Source organism: Salarias fasciatus, chromosome 17 (genome assembly GCF_902148845.1).
Source record: "Salarias fasciatus chromosome 17, fSalaFa1.1, whole genome shotgun sequence".
In the NCBI taxonomy this organism is placed as follows: domain Eukaryota; kingdom Metazoa; phylum Chordata; class Actinopteri; order Blenniiformes; family Blenniidae; genus Salarias; species Salarias fasciatus.
The window spans coordinates 839,117-856,235 of NC_043761.1; the positions used below are offsets into that span (position 1 = coordinate 839,117).

General features: G+C 52.2%; 2 protein-coding genes across 2 annotated transcripts; both read right to left on the reverse strand.

Annotated features, from left to right (window-relative positions):
* Positions 1-5,092: 5,092 nt before the first annotated feature.
* On the reverse strand, positions 5,093-11,584 carry LOC115404604 (sodium-coupled monocarboxylate transporter 1-like). The gene is made up of 17 exons (XM_030114011.1): positions 11,357-11,584; positions 11,078-11,197; positions 10,123-10,188; positions 9,983-10,034; positions 9,826-9,893; positions 8,324-8,362; positions 8,104-8,219; positions 7,893-8,033; positions 7,462-7,591; positions 7,294-7,382; positions 6,917-7,026; positions 6,713-6,780; positions 6,543-6,629; positions 5,735-6,039; positions 5,403-5,491; positions 5,246-5,334; positions 5,093-5,161 (listed from the first exon to the last, which is right to left on the reverse strand). The coding sequence occupies exons 1-17, from the start codon at positions 11,582-11,584 to the stop codon at positions 5,093-5,095; spliced, it is 1,866 nt and encodes a 621-aa protein (XP_029969871.1).
* Positions 11,585-12,012: 428 nt separating this feature from the next.
* Positions 12,013-15,959, reverse strand: LOC115404605 (sodium-coupled monocarboxylate transporter 1-like). Its single transcript, XM_030114012.1, has 17 exons — positions 15,702-15,959; positions 15,513-15,632; positions 15,340-15,405; positions 15,207-15,258; positions 15,049-15,116; positions 14,927-14,965; positions 14,687-14,802; positions 14,459-14,599; positions 14,222-14,351; positions 13,901-13,989; positions 13,481-13,590; positions 13,340-13,407; positions 13,174-13,260; positions 12,885-13,093; positions 12,709-12,809; positions 12,542-12,630; positions 12,013-12,215 (listed from the first exon to the last, which is right to left on the reverse strand). Exons 1-17 carry the CDS (start codon positions 15,957-15,959, stop codon positions 12,096-12,098), a joined length of 1,863 nt encoding a protein of 620 aa, XP_029969872.1. The 3' UTR covers positions 12,013-12,095.
* Between the last annotated feature and the right edge of the window lie 1,160 nt (positions 15,960-17,119).

The following is a 17,119-nucleotide window of genomic DNA, read 5'->3' on the forward strand; positions in this document are numbered from 1 at the left end:
AGGGGTCCTCAAACACAAATCTTGAAGGTCCACATTTGCTTTTTATAGACAAGCATGGGTCCGGACTTCAGCGCCCTGTGGGAGGGGGGGGGGGGGGGGGGGGGGGGGGGGGGCGATACCGAGGACTGCCGAGCAGTGCGGTGCGACGGAGTGCGCTGGACACGCACAGAGCGGCGCGGTGCAGAACGGTGCTCACACGGAACATGGAGCGTTTAAAGAAAGATTTTTTTTTTATTTTTTTTTTCCATACATTTGGCCTGGGGCAGCAGCGAGGTGTGCCGCGGTCCGGTCGTGGACCGCGGTCCGCTAATTGAGGAACCTGGCTCTAAACTGAATCAGCAGTCGGGTTTCATCGGGGTCCCTGTGTCTAACATATTACGTTAAAAACATGATAAAGGATGACGTTAATTCAGTGATTAGTGCTCTAAAGAAGTTACACATTCACGATTGGAAACGGTGCTACGCAGCGCTAAAATGTTAATCCATGACTGGGACACTGTCACGCTAGTTTATCTATAAATTCAGTGAAGCAAATGCACTTTTTATAGCTTTTTAAATAGTATACAGAAAGCAATCTTACATTTGTGCGACTCCGTGGTGGGCGCCATGTTGTTTTTTTCTGGCCAATGTGAAACTCCGCCTACCCCTATAGAGAACAGGGAGCATCGATGCAGACTTCGCTGAAAGGGGTGAAATAGCCCTTCCCCTTACCCCTACCCCTATTCAAAAAGGAGAATTGGGATAGCCCTTAAGCCTCGTGAACGCGCATATCATAGGGGCAGGGGTAAGGGGTAGGGGTAAGGGGTAGAATTGGGATTGGCCCTTAAATTATTGATTGATATTATTGGTGAAAAGTATCAATATTAGACTCATTTAATGAATATCAAAACATGTATCACTTCTCTCTACTTACAGCAATGTGCACGAGCTTCTGTTTTTCATCCATGTGATGACCTTTGACCTTCAGATTCAGCTGGTCAAAGACATCAGAGGTGAGGAGAAATCACCCGTCTGAAGAGAAGGAATCCATTAAGGGCAGATGGTTGGTTCGACTTGGGAGAAAACTGGACCAAGAGTCCTTCGTCAGCCAGGTCCAAGCTGTCCAGTGTTCCTCGGCTGTGTTCACTGATAGAACCCGTTTAGTTCTGCAGTGGTCTGCACAGTTCTCACAGAGTTTCAGCTTCATTAAAACGAGTTCCCTCGTTCATCAGGTCTGAGCGTCCCCTGCGGGCTGGACGGACGAGACAGGACCTGAAGAACCAGGGAACCGGCACATCGTCCACTGCAGGAAGATGTCCTCGGGAATTTAGAACCAGGAAGTAGGAAACATGCTCTACATGCTGTTGTTCAAAAAGGAAGAAGGTCACAGAGAAATGGGGAAGAAACAGAAACAGAAGAAAAAGTCAGACACACGTCTGGACCCGCGATCTGGGTCCAGCCCCAGAGGGTGTGAGAAACTCTGCGCTCGCCGCCGCTGGGGGTGGTGCGCCGCACCGGGGGGCCCGGGGGTCCGCCGCCGGACCTCCAGAACCGACTCGGTGCGACGCCCGGGGCGGCCCGCTCCGTAGGACCGCTGGGTGAGACGGCGCGTCTCGGTCCCGCTGCCGAGCGGGTCGGCGGGGAGCCGGTCGGAGTGGCAGGGGCGGCCGGCGGCGTGATCCGCGGTCACCCGCCACCAGAGCCCGACCGGGCCCGGAGGCCGGGCCGCCGGGTCGGGGTTCCTGTGTGCTCTGCTTCTCTGACTCCTCCTGCTGGATCCTGGCTCACATTTCACCGAATTCATCCAAACAAAATCCTAAACGGCTGATATTCGGACAAACAAACGACACACTCGGCTCTGAACCACCACTTTGTCTCCTAATTTAAAAAAAAAAATCCTGATGAAGTTCTACATTTGAAGAGTTTAGAGCTAAAGTGAAATCAGCTTTAGCAGGTCGATTTTGGCTCGGGGAGGAGTGCAATGCATTGTGGGTTATTATGTAGTGTGCTGTAGTGTAAACGCTTTGCATACTGTCTGATGGACTGGGTATGCAGTATGCAGTATGCAGTATGGGTATGGCAGTATGTAGTAGGCAGTATGCGGTTTGGAACTAAGCCCGAGTTTCACATCGATCATCACTTGATTTTACATCACAAGTTAAAGTTTAGCATAAATCGGCCAATCACAGCGCCTCCTCTGTCCATGTGATGCGGTCACGTGACGGGCTGGACCAATCACATTACATCTGATTTCAAATGTTCAGTATGCAGACGTCCTGCTGTCCTCTCTGGAGTCTTCAGAGCGGGATTTGGGAACGCTGTGGGGAACATCAGGAAAGCTCTATCCACCGTATAAAACGTCATTTCCGACAGTCAGGTGTGTTTTCTTGGTCGTCAAATCTGAGCTGAGGGAACAGGCACAGATCCAGAGGTGCGAGCTGCAGTGACAGGCTGGCCGACACCGACCGCAGCGAAGGACCTCCGGTCAGTTCCAGGACTCTGTAGCGACTCCAGGAGGTTTCTGCAGGATTTTCCCCGATGGCAGGACCTTTCCATGACGTGTTTAATGTGTGTGTGGAAGAGAACGGCCCGGCCAAGGCTGAGAACACGTCTGACAGTTTATGGACGCCAGCATGTCAACAACCGTTTGAGCAAATTCCGGATGGCCTTACCGGTGCACCCTTACTGGCTGATGCTGATCCCTCCCTCCCATTTGTTGTGGAGACGGACGCCAGCAGTTCAGGGTCCGGTGCAGTTCTGGTGTTTCTTTACTCAGGCAGTGGTCCAGGATTAGAGAGACTGAAGGGTTGTTGAATCGTGTCACCTGGGAGAGTGTCAGCAGCTCCTGTTGCCAGCATGTCTGAAGGAAGCTGTGCTGGAGAGTGCTCATGAGCTCATGGGACACCAGGGAATTGAACGCAGCCAGAACCTCTTGAGGCAGAGATGCTTCTGGGTTGGGGTGCATGAAGATGTGGAGAGGTGGGTTAACGAGTGCCAGACATATTGTGCTTACAAAGTTACCACAGCCAGAAATACCTCGGGCGCCCATGCAGCCTTTTCTAGCCACGAGACCGCCTGCAGTCGCTGTAGATGTTACCTGCTGGAAGCAGCCTCTGGTGGGCGGGAGCATGTGCCGGTGGTTACTGATGTTTCCACCAAGTTTACACAAGCTCTTCCTACCCGTGACCAGAGGGCTGATGCCAAAGTCCTCCTTCGAGAGTGGTTTATGAGGTACGGCGTGCCAGAGAGATTCCACTCTGACCAAGGCAGGAGCTTCGGCAGTGCGATCAGCCAGGAGTTACAAACTACATGGAGCTAAGAAAACTGGCACCACACCACATCAACCGCAGGGACATCCACAGTGTGAGCGCTCTAATAGGACGAACACTGCCACCAGAAAAGAAACGCCGTTGGCCTGAGTACCTCCCTGACCTGGTCTATGCCTGCAGTGTAACTCCCAGGCTGCCACAGGACACTCACCATGCCTGATGTTTGGAGAACAGCCACACCATCCTGTGGACGCTTCGCTAGGACAGAGACAGGCGTCGGACAGGAAGCAGGACTGGCTAGCGGTTCATCAGGAAGGCGCCTAACAGAGCAAGACGTTATGCTGAGCAGAAAGCTGCCGAGAGACTCGAGAAGAGCTCAGTATATCATCCCTCTAATGGCCACAAGGCAGAAACAGCATCCCGGATGCCCGGAGTCCGACTGTGTGCAGAGTGATCGAGGTTCGGGGCAGCACTCACACAGTTGAGCCTGTCGAGGATGGCGCCACCAACAGGATTCACAGAGCAACCCTCACACCTCAGGGGAGGCGCCATTGATTTTGACAATATGAATGGTATACTGAAACGTAGCTGTCCAAGATCCTGGCTTAGCAATGCTCAATCCTTTTGGTATTATATTCCGAACTTAATTTTTAATCAACTTGGAGGTGTTGATTTGGTGTTAAGATCAGATTTTGAATTGAGTGAGCTGCAGTGAAACTCTCTGGCTTTCATCAGCAGGTCCTGATTCACTGGACACTGATCTTCAACCATAATTTCATGAGAATTCATTAATGGGAATGCATGTTTAAAAGGTGTCGAACTCTAATTTTGCAGCCGCCTTCACGTTTGTTTTGGTAGCTTTAATTCAGCACAACCAGCTTTTCTGTGCTTGCTCTTAAATCGCTCCACAAGCCATTCTTTTTACCGGCAGAAGGCTGTAAAAAGGGGTCATGAGACGGACCGGAGAGGATCGAGAAGCCGGTGGCTGTGGAGGCTCTGATCCAGGAGCTGGAGGCTTTTATTTCCTCAGAAAATACAGAAAAGGTATTAAGATCACACAAAAACACCGATCCCACCTCTAAGCTCGTGTCAGAGACGATGGATCTCCACTGATTGTTTTCATCCACAGTGTCATCGACATGATTTCTTTCCTCTTCTTTTCTGTTTTTCTGCCCAGGCTCTTTCTCCGTGATGGATTTGAGCAGACCCTGTCGTTTCCCTGCAGACTGACCGTCCCATGAGACCAGTCTGACTCTGGACATTTTATTTTATTCAGTCGGACTGTTGAACCTGAGTCACAGGAAAATGATGGCTTTAAATATCAAACATTCTGGTTTCGGTTCAGGTTTTAGGAGTCATGTATTTATGAGGGTGACGATATGCGTGGGGTCAAAGATATACTTCATCGCTCTAGTTCTGCAGCTTTGGCTCCAACCGGAGCCACAAAACCGCCGGGAGAAGAGTGAAGCTTTCAAAGAAGCAAATTTCTTAAGAGTCCCAGAAACGACACACGACTCCTGAACTGAAAACTTAAGAGGCAAAACGTACAGCTGGCTCACCTTTTATTTTTGGGGAAAAAACCCAAAACAAAACCAAAAAGACCTTTATTGAAACAAATAATTCAAATCATAGACATGCAGACGTCAGCCTCAGGGACGCTGTGGCTCAGTGGTGAAGCCGTGCTGCCTCTCAGTTGGAAGGTTGCAGGTTTTCCTCTCTCTTCCAAATGCTGAAGTGTCCTTGAGCAAAGCACTGAGCCCCAGACTGCGGCCTGGCATGGTAGCTGCCTTCACTAGAAAGTGGCCGTTAAAGCAGTGCTGTGAATATTAACTTCAGTCAAACGGTTAAAATTCCGTCTCCATTTTCCTGCCGCCTTGCTCGTCGTCCGGCTGGTGTTTCTTGGTTTCTCTGATCTAAGGAAGGAATCACACAGCAAACGTCGGAGGGAGTCGTAAACCTTCAGGTTCAGCGGGTCGACCTGCTGGTGCGTCACTGACCTGCTGCTTCAGGAGGCCGAGGAGGCGATAGGAGAGCAGGTCCTCCTTCAGCAGCAGGAGCCGGGGGTCCACCGTCTGCCTCCGGCCCCCTGAGACCAGGAGACACCAGACCGACGCTTAGTGTCCACAGACGTCTCCGCTAATCAATTTCATTTACCTGTCAGGAGGCTGACGGCCTGCCCCACGACCACGACCGTGACGACTCCGACCAGGATGATGTAGAGGTAGGAGGGCGAACGCCAGCGCCTGACGGGGACAAACAGCCGTGAGCTATCACTTCTGGACACGAACGACGTTTTATGCTCGAGCAAAGTAGCTGTAAATCAAAGTTCCCACAGTTGGGAAGTTCAGATTATTTTTTGTCGTTATCACCAACATCAGAATCCAACTCAAGCTGCAACCTCGCTTAACCTCAGTCAACCAGTGTCCTCCTCTCTGAAGGGAAGGTTAAATATTTGCGAGCAGCCCGGCGATCTGTTCGGCTCCTACGTGCAGCCGTGGCTCTGCGTCAGGGGCGCCGCGGGGGAACGGGGCGCCGTGGGAGGAGCGCCGGAGGTCCAGCCGGGGGTCCAGGCGGGGGACCAGCTGGGGGTCCAGGTGGGGGTCCAGGCAGGGGTCCAGGCGGGGGTCCAGGCGGGGGTCCAGGCGGGGGTGGTCCCAGGACTGCTGAGGTTGCAGCCCTCGGTGGCGAGCGGCAGAGGCCTGCTCATCTCGGGAGGCGTTGGACACACGGCTTGACCCACAGCCAGGCACAGACACACGGCCAGCCCGGCCACCAGGCCCGACAGGCCGCCCTGGGAACAGCAGGACATAAAAAACTGCATTTGAGTTCATGGAAAAGCTGGAAACTGCGTCCCGCCTGCCAGTGGTGAAACCATCAGCCTGGCTCTGTAAAGTTTCTACCTGTGGAGGGAAGCCTGTCCTCGACTGTCGTCACGAACAAAGCATAATGAAACACAGCAGGAGGTTTGACCCTGGGGACACGGTTTCTAATCAAAAAGCGTTTTGTGCAGCTCAGCAGCCAGGAAAGACTAACGGGATCTCTCATCCATTCTGTCTGATAATCACAGGATTATTTTCTAGAAACAGTTTTTCCAAATGTTTCCCTCCAGAACGTGACTTGATTGTTGTCCAGTCAGTTGAAGAACATTCGCGGTTAAACAGAAACCTCGCCGTTACTGAGTGCTTGAGAATCAAACCAGCGGGAGAAAACAGGAAGTAGGTGGAGGACGTTCAGTGATCTGATCTCTGTTGGACATGAAGGAATCAAGCTAAAGAAGAGTCGGGATGTTCTTACTTTGGTGTTGACAGACGGACAGAGCATTCCCAGAGAGAACAGGGCCAATAGCGGCCCTCCGATCACCGAGCCGATGATGGTGACTGCCTGTTAACACGTCACATATTCACCACACCGACGGACACTTCAGCACTCTCTCAGGCTGTCATGGATACAGCGGCGTTGCCCACCTGAGTCATCTGGCCCATGACCGACGCCAGTCCGGCCACGGCGATGCACAGAACCCCGTAGAAGAACGCTGCAAAGACAGCGGACATCCCGGGCAGTCAGGCCGGCAGGAGTCATCAGCAGCTGCAGAAATCGTCTCAGGAGACGAATCATTCAGCCTCTAATGTGCAAAAACCAGATGAGGCTGATGAGGGTAAAGGACTCACTCAGCGCTTTGGACAGGGCGGTCAGGCGTTTCTCCGACATGGCGGTGTACGGTTTGATCAGGTCTTCCAGGGTCATCGCAGCAAGCGCATTGATGCTGGAAGAAACTGTGCTGGGATTGAAATGACAGTGAGTGAATGAATGAATGAATGAAGGAGGCTGCCGTCACACTAACTGAACGGTAGATGAGGCCCATTTCCTCCTGCTGAAACCACAAATGAGATTTTTTGTTGTTTTGCCTGTTGTTCTGATGATGGAAACAGAGCAGGGAGCTTTCATCAAGCTGAAGGTTGGGACTAACCTGCTGAATCACGATCAGTAACTACGTCCCTTTTTTATGACGAGTGAAATATGATCAATTCATAATGTTAAAAAAAACCTGAGTGATCCGCAGTATACAGCTGAAAAGAAGAGTCCCAGGAGGCCGTGCTCGCCCGCCATGGTGTGTTTCACCAGGAACGGCAGCAGCTAGAAGCAAAGGATGAGAAGAAGAATGAACGTGTGACTTCACTCCTTCACTCCTTCACCCGTTCCGCCGGCTTCCCACCTCATCAGGGACCGACACCAGTCCCGCGGTCCAGGGGTCGCAGCGCTTATAGACGGAGTAGATGCACAATCCGGCGAACATCGCCGACAGCAGGATGGCCCAGAGGCCCAGCAGGTTGATGAACAGAGCGCTGAGGAGAGAAGAGCAGACGAACACGAGCGTCGGCACGCCGTCGGCATGCCGTCAGCACGCCATCGGCACGCCGTCAGCACGCCGTCAGCACGCCGTCAGCACGCCGTCAGCACGCCGTCAGCATGCCGAACATCACTGTATGCAGATGATATGATCAAAGTTTTCATGATTTCCACATCGTTGTCTTGCTCCTCTGTTATTTACTGAAACATTACAGCAAAGCCAAAAGACACCAGCAAACGTTTTTCAGTGGGATTCTCAGCTGATCTCTCTTCTCTCTCGAGGAGGAGGTGACTCACATCCTGGCCTGAGCGACGCTCCTGCAGGCAGCGTATCTCTGAACCTGAGCCTGATTGGTCCCGTAGACGTTCACCCAGCCCAACGTGCCTCCGATGACCACGGTCCAGAAAGTGTGTCTCCTGAAGGGGTTGAGGTCGAAGCTGGGGAACACAGAGCCTCTGTCAGAGATGGGAGGCTTGATACGAAGCTGCTGCTCTTCTCCGTACTCACTCCCACGCATTGAGTCTGCCTCCCTGCTGTGAGTCTGCGAGGATGGTGGAGAATCCTCCTTGTTTGATCAGAGATTTGATCATGACGGCCAAGTAGCCTGCAATCATTATTCCGATCTGCACAGGAGACATGGGCGACATGTTCAGTACTGCGGTTCCCCCATCGATGTGTGCGGAACAGGAAGTGGGACTTCAGATGGGAGGCGTGGCTCCTGGCGTACCTGGAAGACGTCGGTCCAGATCACCGCCTTCAGGCCGCCCTGAAGAAAACCACAAGACACAAGAGGCACAGCTGCAGACTCATATCCAGACATCCAAAAGGAAAAACAACCACCGAGTGAAGAACAATACGCAGGATAACATAAGAACAGAACAAAAACTGTAAAAATGGAACGAGTGGTAGAACGAACCACTAACAAGTGGGGCTGTGTCGAGACACTCAGCTCACGAGACGAGACAAGACACAATATTCATGTCACGATCACGAGACGAGATTTACACTGTACTTCAAGAAAACTTTAAATGACAAAGTTTAATGACGGGAAAAACAGACTTTTTTTTAATTTAACAGTCACAAAACAACAGATGCATTTTGTACTCCTAAAATCCAAGGTGTAGTGTCCCCTGGAGACAGGCGTCTCTTTAGAAGGACAGGCTATCAGGACTAAATGGAGGACATGTTGAAAACAAAAGAGTTGGAGCTCATTGCTGAAAAAGGTCAAGAATCCCAGAGGAGACATGAATAAAGCAGTAATAGTTAATGAAGGATTTCCTGTTAATTTTTCATAAGGGTGTAATAATTCTGGACATGCCACTTTTTGTCTAAATGTAAATAAAAGTTGGGAAATATTTTTTCCACAATGTTGCTTCTTGTACATCATCTTATTAACTTTTGGAAAAAGTCTATCATTTCTGGAAAATAAAATTTAAAGAACACTGGCTTATTAAAAGTAGCTTTCAGCCTATATTAACCTGGAATATGAATAATTTGAGCGTGTCCGCATCCACAGGACAATATGAGAACGACTCAAGACGATGTAGTTCATCTTCAGGCCTTTGGGGCGCTGTGGCGCTGTAAACCTGTAACTCTGCCAGAAATAAATACAGCAGAGAAGAAGAGCCGGCGCGCCATGCTCCGCTGCTCTGTAAACAAACACAAACACCGGAAAATGAAGCTTTAATAAACTAGAAAACATCCGGAGCTTCACGGGACGCGGGAAGACGGACTTAACTTTTATTTTGACCGACTTCCTGTCCGCTCGGACTGGAATTTACCAGAAAAATCACTCCGTTAGAAGCGCGCTCCTGATTTGTGACCCGCGCGAGACAGCTTTTCCTTGAAATCTCGCCACGATTTAATCTCGCGAGACCTCGTCACACTCCTACGAACAAGTTCCCACACTGATTTACACATTTAGACGACACGATTTCACTTTTAACAAACAGAAATTCTCCTTTATAACCGCCATCTTGCGCTTTTAAAATCTTTTGAGGAGGTTGATCTGAGAAATGTGCTTTCAAGCAAATATTTTAAATATTTGTAAACTGAACCGCCTCAAACTGATGAGGAAAAAGCTTACTGAGTGAAATTGAATGTAATAATAGATGTATTTGAGTCTAGATGACGACTCCCTCTACCCCACCACACACATATCTTCAGTAAGGAATCACCATAAAGAATTGCATCATGGGTAAACTCTTCCCTTTTTTTTTTTTTACTAACCATGGTGCAGTAAATCGTACAGATGCTGGCAGTTAGGATAATTCCAATCCACAGATTCATATCAGCAACTGGAGGGAGAGATCAGAGTCACGCCTGTGTTCAACTTTAGAAGCAACTTCAGGAAAACGGAGTGAAATCCATTAATGTTCTGACTCACGCTGGCTCAAAGCCAGAGCCGGGGCGTAAATGACAAAGCCAGTAAAGAGAACCTGCGGCAGGAAAACAAACAAACACAGCGTGAATGGAAAGAAAAGACGAGGGTTTGTCCATCCTGCACGATGTCGACTGAGTTCTTACAGTGTGAATAACAGTCATCACCGTCGCCAGCAGCCGAGTCGCTCTGCTGAACCGGAGCTCCAGATACTGGAGCGGCACAGAGGAGAGAGCGGCTTTATGACCACCAACCACTGCTGCTCAGCTGAAAATCTGTCTTCACATCTCAGACACGCTCAGTGATTTGTTTAAAGGAATACTGTGAAGATTTTGGACCCACGCCCTTTCCCTGTCATTGACAAAGTGAGACAACCTCATAAATACCTTTTGTGAAGTAAATCCGAATGGTTATAAAACAATTTTAAAAGATGCGTTTTCTTGTCAATCCGTTAAAATAACGTTTTGATCCACACAGACCTGAGCATGCGCAGTGCTCTGTGGAAGGAAATACCGGAGCACAGCAGTAGCAGCCACAGACTCAGCCGCTGTGCGCCGGTATATCCTTCCAAAGCTCTGCCATGCGCAGGTCTGTGGATCAAAACGTTTTTTTAACAGATTGAAAAGAAAACACGTCTTTTAAAATGTCTTATAACCATTCGGATTTACTTCGTGTGCTAATACGCCGTCCCCTGGACCACTGGAAGGAGGATTTTGTCCACTTTCGTCAGTCCGGCTCTGATTCCTATTGACTTCCAGCAATTGAGCTAAGCTAACTACAATGCTAACAGCTGGGAACAAGCCACTGGACAAATGGACACAAAAAAGGTATTTATGAGCTTGTCTCACTTTGTTAATTATAGGGAAAGGGTGTGGGTCCAAAATCTACGGAGTATTCCTTTAACTGCACAACTGATTCCAGGTGGATTTATTTAAAACTCATTCAAAATACCAAATCTACATTTACTTTATGGACTTATACAGTAATCTACCTGAAAGATGTTAAAAAATAAACTCCACTTCCATGAATACTCAGCTCTGTCGCTAGAATCTGTATTAAAACTATCTGAACAGAGATGCAGCCTGGGAAAAGCACTCTTACCTCATAGATGCTGGCGATCTCCAGCCGATAGAAAACCGGGAGGAAGATCTCAGACGAAATCAAAACAGCAAACAAGTAAGAAAAACACAAAAGGCCGAAGATGGCGCCGTAGCGGTACACCTGCAAGCAGCAGCAACAGTTATTCCAGTCGACACGGTCCTGATTTTTAACACTGTTTCCAGATAAGTGAAATTATCTTCCAGATAGTTTCTATTCTGGGAAAGCAGCACTCTGAGTCGACTGGAGCGGTGACCTCCGTTCAGGCCGCCGCTGCCTCACCTCGGCCGGGAAGGACACCAGCGTGACGGAGGACATGAAGCTGGCGGTCAGGGACATGGACACCGGCAGGGCGCCCATCGTCCTGCTGCCGGTCAGGAAGTCGCCGGCGTCGCTGGACCTCCTCAGGCTCCACCAGGAGTACAGCCCGATGGCGGCGGAGACGGCCAGCATGGAGGCGAACACGGCGTAGTCCGCCGCCTGGAAGGAGCTGCGGGGGGTCTCCACCATGCCGCCGGACCCTCAGGACAACCGGAGTCTCTGCTGAAGCTGTGACAGCAGTCCTGCGTTCCTGCACTAATGAACAGCCGCGGCTCATCGCCGAGCGCCAGACTGCATCACTGCCTTTTCTTTAAACTTTGTCACAATTACGCCTGGGGGCCGTCCTCAGGCTGGTGAACCATTGACAGAGGACACTCTTAATAAGGCAGAGAGACTCCTGACCTCCCTGTCCTGCTTCTCCACGTCGGGGGAGCATAAAGCTGAACTGCTGAATTTATAAGGGAAGCCAGTTGAGGTGAGCGAGTGATAAGATCACAATAAAACAGGATATTGAGGGTTTTTGGAGTTCAGGTTTAATGTTTGATGAGTCAGTGAGACTCTGAGATTCGTCCAATTCAAACAGCAGCCGTGCCAAGAAACCCGCACAGAACGCCAAGAACTCAACATCTCCACAAACACATGATTCACTCATTCATCGCAGCTTCACGTCCGTCCGTGAAGCTGGACCGCAGCAGCGGGCTCATCTCAGCGTCCTGGGGAGTTTCTCGTCCAGCTCCACGTCGCAGAAACCCGGGTTGGCGTTGTCGAGCTTCTTCGGCGTGTCGCTGGCGAGGAGGAGTTTTCTCCTTCGTCTCAGGACCTGGACGGAAAGCAGACCGACCGTCTGAGACAGAAGCTCTGGACCGAACACACCGGGGTGGTTCTGTTTCGTGTACTAGTCCCCGTTTCCCTGTTTCATGATGCAATAGAAGACAAACATGGATGGATTTGTGATGGAAAAGTCAACAACGGAGAAAACAACAGAGAAAACAGCGTTTGACAACGTCAGTTTGTCTCAGAGTGTCTCGTGCCGACTCCAGTCTTCAGTCCGCTGAACAGCAGGGCTGTGAGACACGCTTCGGTCCAGGCTGGAACCTCAGATCAGACCAGACCCATGGCGGTCCGTGGCCTCCAGGAGGCCCTCACCCTGTTCTTCAGCAGCTGGAAGAAGTAAAACGTCACGGTGTCTTCTTTCTGCAGCGTCAGCCTCGACTCCACCTCAGACCCGCATCCGCCTGAAGCGCAAAATGAAAACCGGTTATTATTAAAGTCATAGAAAACAGCGAGCGGAGAGCAGAACGTTCCCGGCCGACCTGTGAGCCGGCTGACCAGCAGCCCCACGCCGACCGCCGTGACGGCTCCCAGCACGCTGAAGTACAGGTAGGACAGCGAGTACCAGTCTGCCAGGCCGGACCTGAGGACGGAACGCTCAGCGTCTGAGGACGGCGGGACAGGCGGGAAGTCTCAGGGACGGTGTCTGGACATGAACCTGCTGCTCCGGGCGGCGGCGGCGGCGGAGCCCGGCGGAGTGGGCGGGGCGTCGGAAGTCCAGTTGAAGTTGCCGCTCGCGGTGAAGTTGCAGCCGCTGGTGTTGAGCGCCAGCGGCCGGGTCATCTCGGGGGGCGGGGGGTACATCTGGGCGCCGACGCCCACCCACAGGGCCACGGCCAGGCCCGACACCAGACCCGACAGCGCCCCCTGCAGGCCAGGGCAAACGAGAACCTCCAGAGACGACCGGGACATTTCACCAGAGACGCCGGGACAGGCTTCAGGCTTACTGCAGAGTTGGCGAAGGGAAAGAGGACTCCCAGAGTGAAGAGGCCCAGCAGAGGACCGCCGATGATCCCCGTGATGCTCAGAGCCGCCTGCAGGGAGGAAACACGTCTGCTGTAGACCCCCGAGTCTCCGGGGTCTCGGCACCGAGCTGCAGGACTGCTCCGTTACCTGCAGAACCCCGCCCATGACCGAGGCCACTCCTGACATGGCGACGCACAGAGCGCCGTAGAGCAGACCTGCAGACAGCAGAGCGAGAGGAACTGGATCTGGCCTTCGCTGAACGGGGCGTCTCCAGGACGAGGCACTCACTCGTTCCCTTCGAGGTCCAGAACAGGGACTTGTCAGACAGGTGTGTGTGCGGTTTGATGAAGTCCTCCACCGTCACCGTGGCCAGGGCGTTGATGCTCGAAGACACCGTGCTGAGTCATCAAAAATTAACAAGCCGGCCAAAACCAGTCTTTGACTGTGGTCAGACAGGAATGGTTAAACAACGCGGAGGCGTTTCGCTCACTTATCAAAATAAAACATTCTAGCCACCGGCCCAGGAGGCTGTGTTCAGGACCCACAGACAGAAAGTCCTGCTCACCAATGTCTTGGTGCAGAGCCAGAAGATAAGTCAGGAACACATTCAGAAACTGTAGCAGTGAAGCATTACAGCTGCGAACGCCGGAACCACGCGGCAGTGGAGCTCTGGACACTCCCACTCCATCAAGAGTGACGTTCACTAACCTGAGAGAGCCGCTGTAAGCCGCTGCTACGAAGAGTCCGGGGAGGCCGGGGTAGTCCCCCAGGATGTCCATCACCAGGTACGGCACCAGCTACCGGGGACAGGGGCGAGACGCTACCACAAATCTCATCTTCAAGTCCTCTCTAGTTCTTTTACATATGGTACACTCAAATATGGAAAAAAAAAAAAAAAAAAACCCTCAAAAATCCCCACATGCACAGGGAGAACATGCAACCTTTGCTTAGAAAACCACTCAAGCCCAGATGTGAACTGGGACGATGTGGTGAATCTCATGACTGAAGAAAACTCGCCCTGGATCGTACCTGGTCAGGCGCAGCGACCCGCCCCGTGGTCCACGGGTCACAGCTTTGATACACCGAGTAGAGACAGACCCCCGAAAACACGGAGCAGAGCAGGACGAGCCACAGGCCCAGCAGGTTGATGTACAGGGAGCTGGGACACAGAGGAGGACGTCCGTCACTCACCGTGTCCAAACCATCACCAAACACCGACGCAGCAGAACAGAACCCGGACCGGTTCCAGGTCTCCAGTGGACTCACTATCGGGCGTGGCTCATGGTCCTACAGGACAGGTATCTCTGGACCTGGGACTGGTTGATGCCATAGATGCTGATCCAGAGAAACGAGCCTCCGACGGTGATGGTCCAGAAGGTGTGTCTCCTCAGAGGGTTCAGGTCAAAACTGGAGGGACAGGACCAGGCGTGGGACTCGGGGGGTTCGGGGACTGCTCTGGTTGGACTTGGCCGTCTGTCTCTGGCCGTTACTCACTCCTGAAAGACGAGTCTTCCTCCGTCCCGCGAGTCCGAGACGATGGACGCGAGTCCTCCCTGAAGCCTCACAGACCCGATGATGACACACAGGAAGCCTGCAAGCATGACCCCCAGCTGGGGGCACAGTTCAGGGGTCAGGGGTCAGGTCTCCGTCTTTTTGTCCCCGTGGGGACGACCGCTGTCCCGGCAGGACGTCATCCACTTCATGCTCAGCCTCAGGCTTCGTGAATCCCCGTACCTGGAAGACGTCGGTCCAGACCACGGCTTTGAGGCCGCCCTGAGACAGAGACACCGCAGAGGGTTTCAGCTGAAGGCCGACGGAACGTCCAGCCGGGTCCGGATCCCTGTCCGGGTTCGTACCACTGAGCAGTAGAAGGTGCAGACCACCCCTGTGGAGACGACGGCGCCCCACAGGTCTATACCGGTGACTGGAGGGAGACAGGGGGGCGGAGTCAGGTCACTGAAGCGACCGCAGCAAAGCGTGGAGTGTCCTGGAGCAGCGACGCCGCGGGACGTACCTTGGTTCAGAGCCAGCGCTGGAGCGTAAATGACGATTCCTGTGTAGAGGACCTGCAGGTGAGAGAGGAGCTCAGGTGAGAGGCCCGTGGCCACGCCCACAGCTGATCGCACGGCGCCCGGCTGCTGACTCACCGTCTGAGCCACGAAGAACACGGTTCCCAGCAGGCGCACCGCTCTGCTGAAGCGCAGCTCCAGATACTCGAACAAAGACAACACGGACATACAGCAGAACGTCACGGTCCGGGTTCACACCGGAGTCTACGGAGCCGCCGTACCCAACAGAACCACTGAACGGCCGGCCTCACCTCGTAGGTGCTGGCCACGGACAGCTTGTAGAAGAGGGGGATGAAGATCTCAGACGTGACCAGAACCATCACCGCGTACGACACGCCGAAGAACACGATGCTGGCGCCGTAGCGGTAAACCTGCAGCGGGCGAGAGCGGCGTCTTACCGGGGGCCAGAGGTCAGGGATGTCCTGAGCGGCCGGGCTCACCTCGGCCGGGTTGGACAGCATGGTGATGGCCGACATGAAGCTGGCGGTCAGGGACAGGGACACCGGCAGCGCCGTCAGCCGGCGGCCCCCCGTCAGGAACTCCTCGGAGCTGCTCCGGCCCCGGTCCGCCCAGGCGTGGTAGACCCCGATGGCGGCCGACACGGCCAGCATGACGCCGAACACCAGGTAGTCCGCCGCCGAGAAGGAGCGGCCCCCCACCGAGACCCCCGAGACCCCCGAGACCCCCGGCACTGCCATCACAGCCACACTGCTCGCTCCAGAGACACCCGGTCTGAGAGCAGGACCCTGGGCCGGGCTTTTATGTGTGTGTGTGTCAGGGAGAGGGAGAGAGAGAGAGAGAGAGAGAGAGAGAGAGAGAGAGAGAGAGAGAGAGAAGCAGAGGAAGCCAGGGTGAGAGCGAGGAATTTGTGATCCTATTTTTTTCTTCGTTTATCAGCTTCAGCTCAGCTGTACACATCTTTACCTGCACACATGCAATAATCCGACTTTTTGTTGTTGTAGAAAAAATGTCAAAGAATAAAAGCAAAACGCAGCTTTCTTTTGACCTCACACACATTTCTCCAAAGTGACTGACATGATAGTCACATTGAAAACTTTCTCCTCAGCTGTTCAGATTCTTACTTTCATCTGGATTTCCTTCATTCAGTGAAAGCTGCAGCGTCTGGCCGGATGTCGCCTCCACCTCTCACCGAGGCTTCGTAAATTAGAGCTCTGCTCCTGAAGCACTTCGTTACATTTTCAAATGGAGTGTGAATACAGGGCATTTGGCGCCATTATGGTGAAGAATTCAAACATCAGTACTGCACAACACATCCAGTGTCTACGGAGCTGAATACTTCTTTAATGCACTGCCAGGGTCTCACATCTTAACCACTGTGTGGAGGATGCTGGATTTTTCTTGCCTGTAGGAAACTGTGAATCAGACTGACCACGACGCTCTCTCCTAACCCCTGACCTGAAGGCTGCGGACGCCGTTCATCCTCTCATAACATATGAGTCGACCACACTGTGGCTGTTTCTAGGCTGTGTGTGTATCCGTGTGTGTGTGTGTGTGTGTGTGTGTGTCGTATGGATGGCTGAGTGGATCAAAACACTTCAACAGTCCAGCTGGGAGAGAGAAATGACGGCCCTCCCCGCAAACTCTCAACATACAACAGGAGATTAGAGGTTTACAAGAGCATTAACAACCTCAACCTCATTTAAATCATGAAAATACATTAAAACAAAGGAAATGAAGAAAGGCATAAAAAGGAGAATAATTTAACTAAAACTAAATTAAGCAAAATCTATTGTTTATTTGAAAGTCTGAGAAAATAATACTGTTCCACAGGTGAGGAGTTCAGGAACTAAAACCTGCTTCTCATTGTTTGCTTGTGAACCTGGGAACACTGAATCAG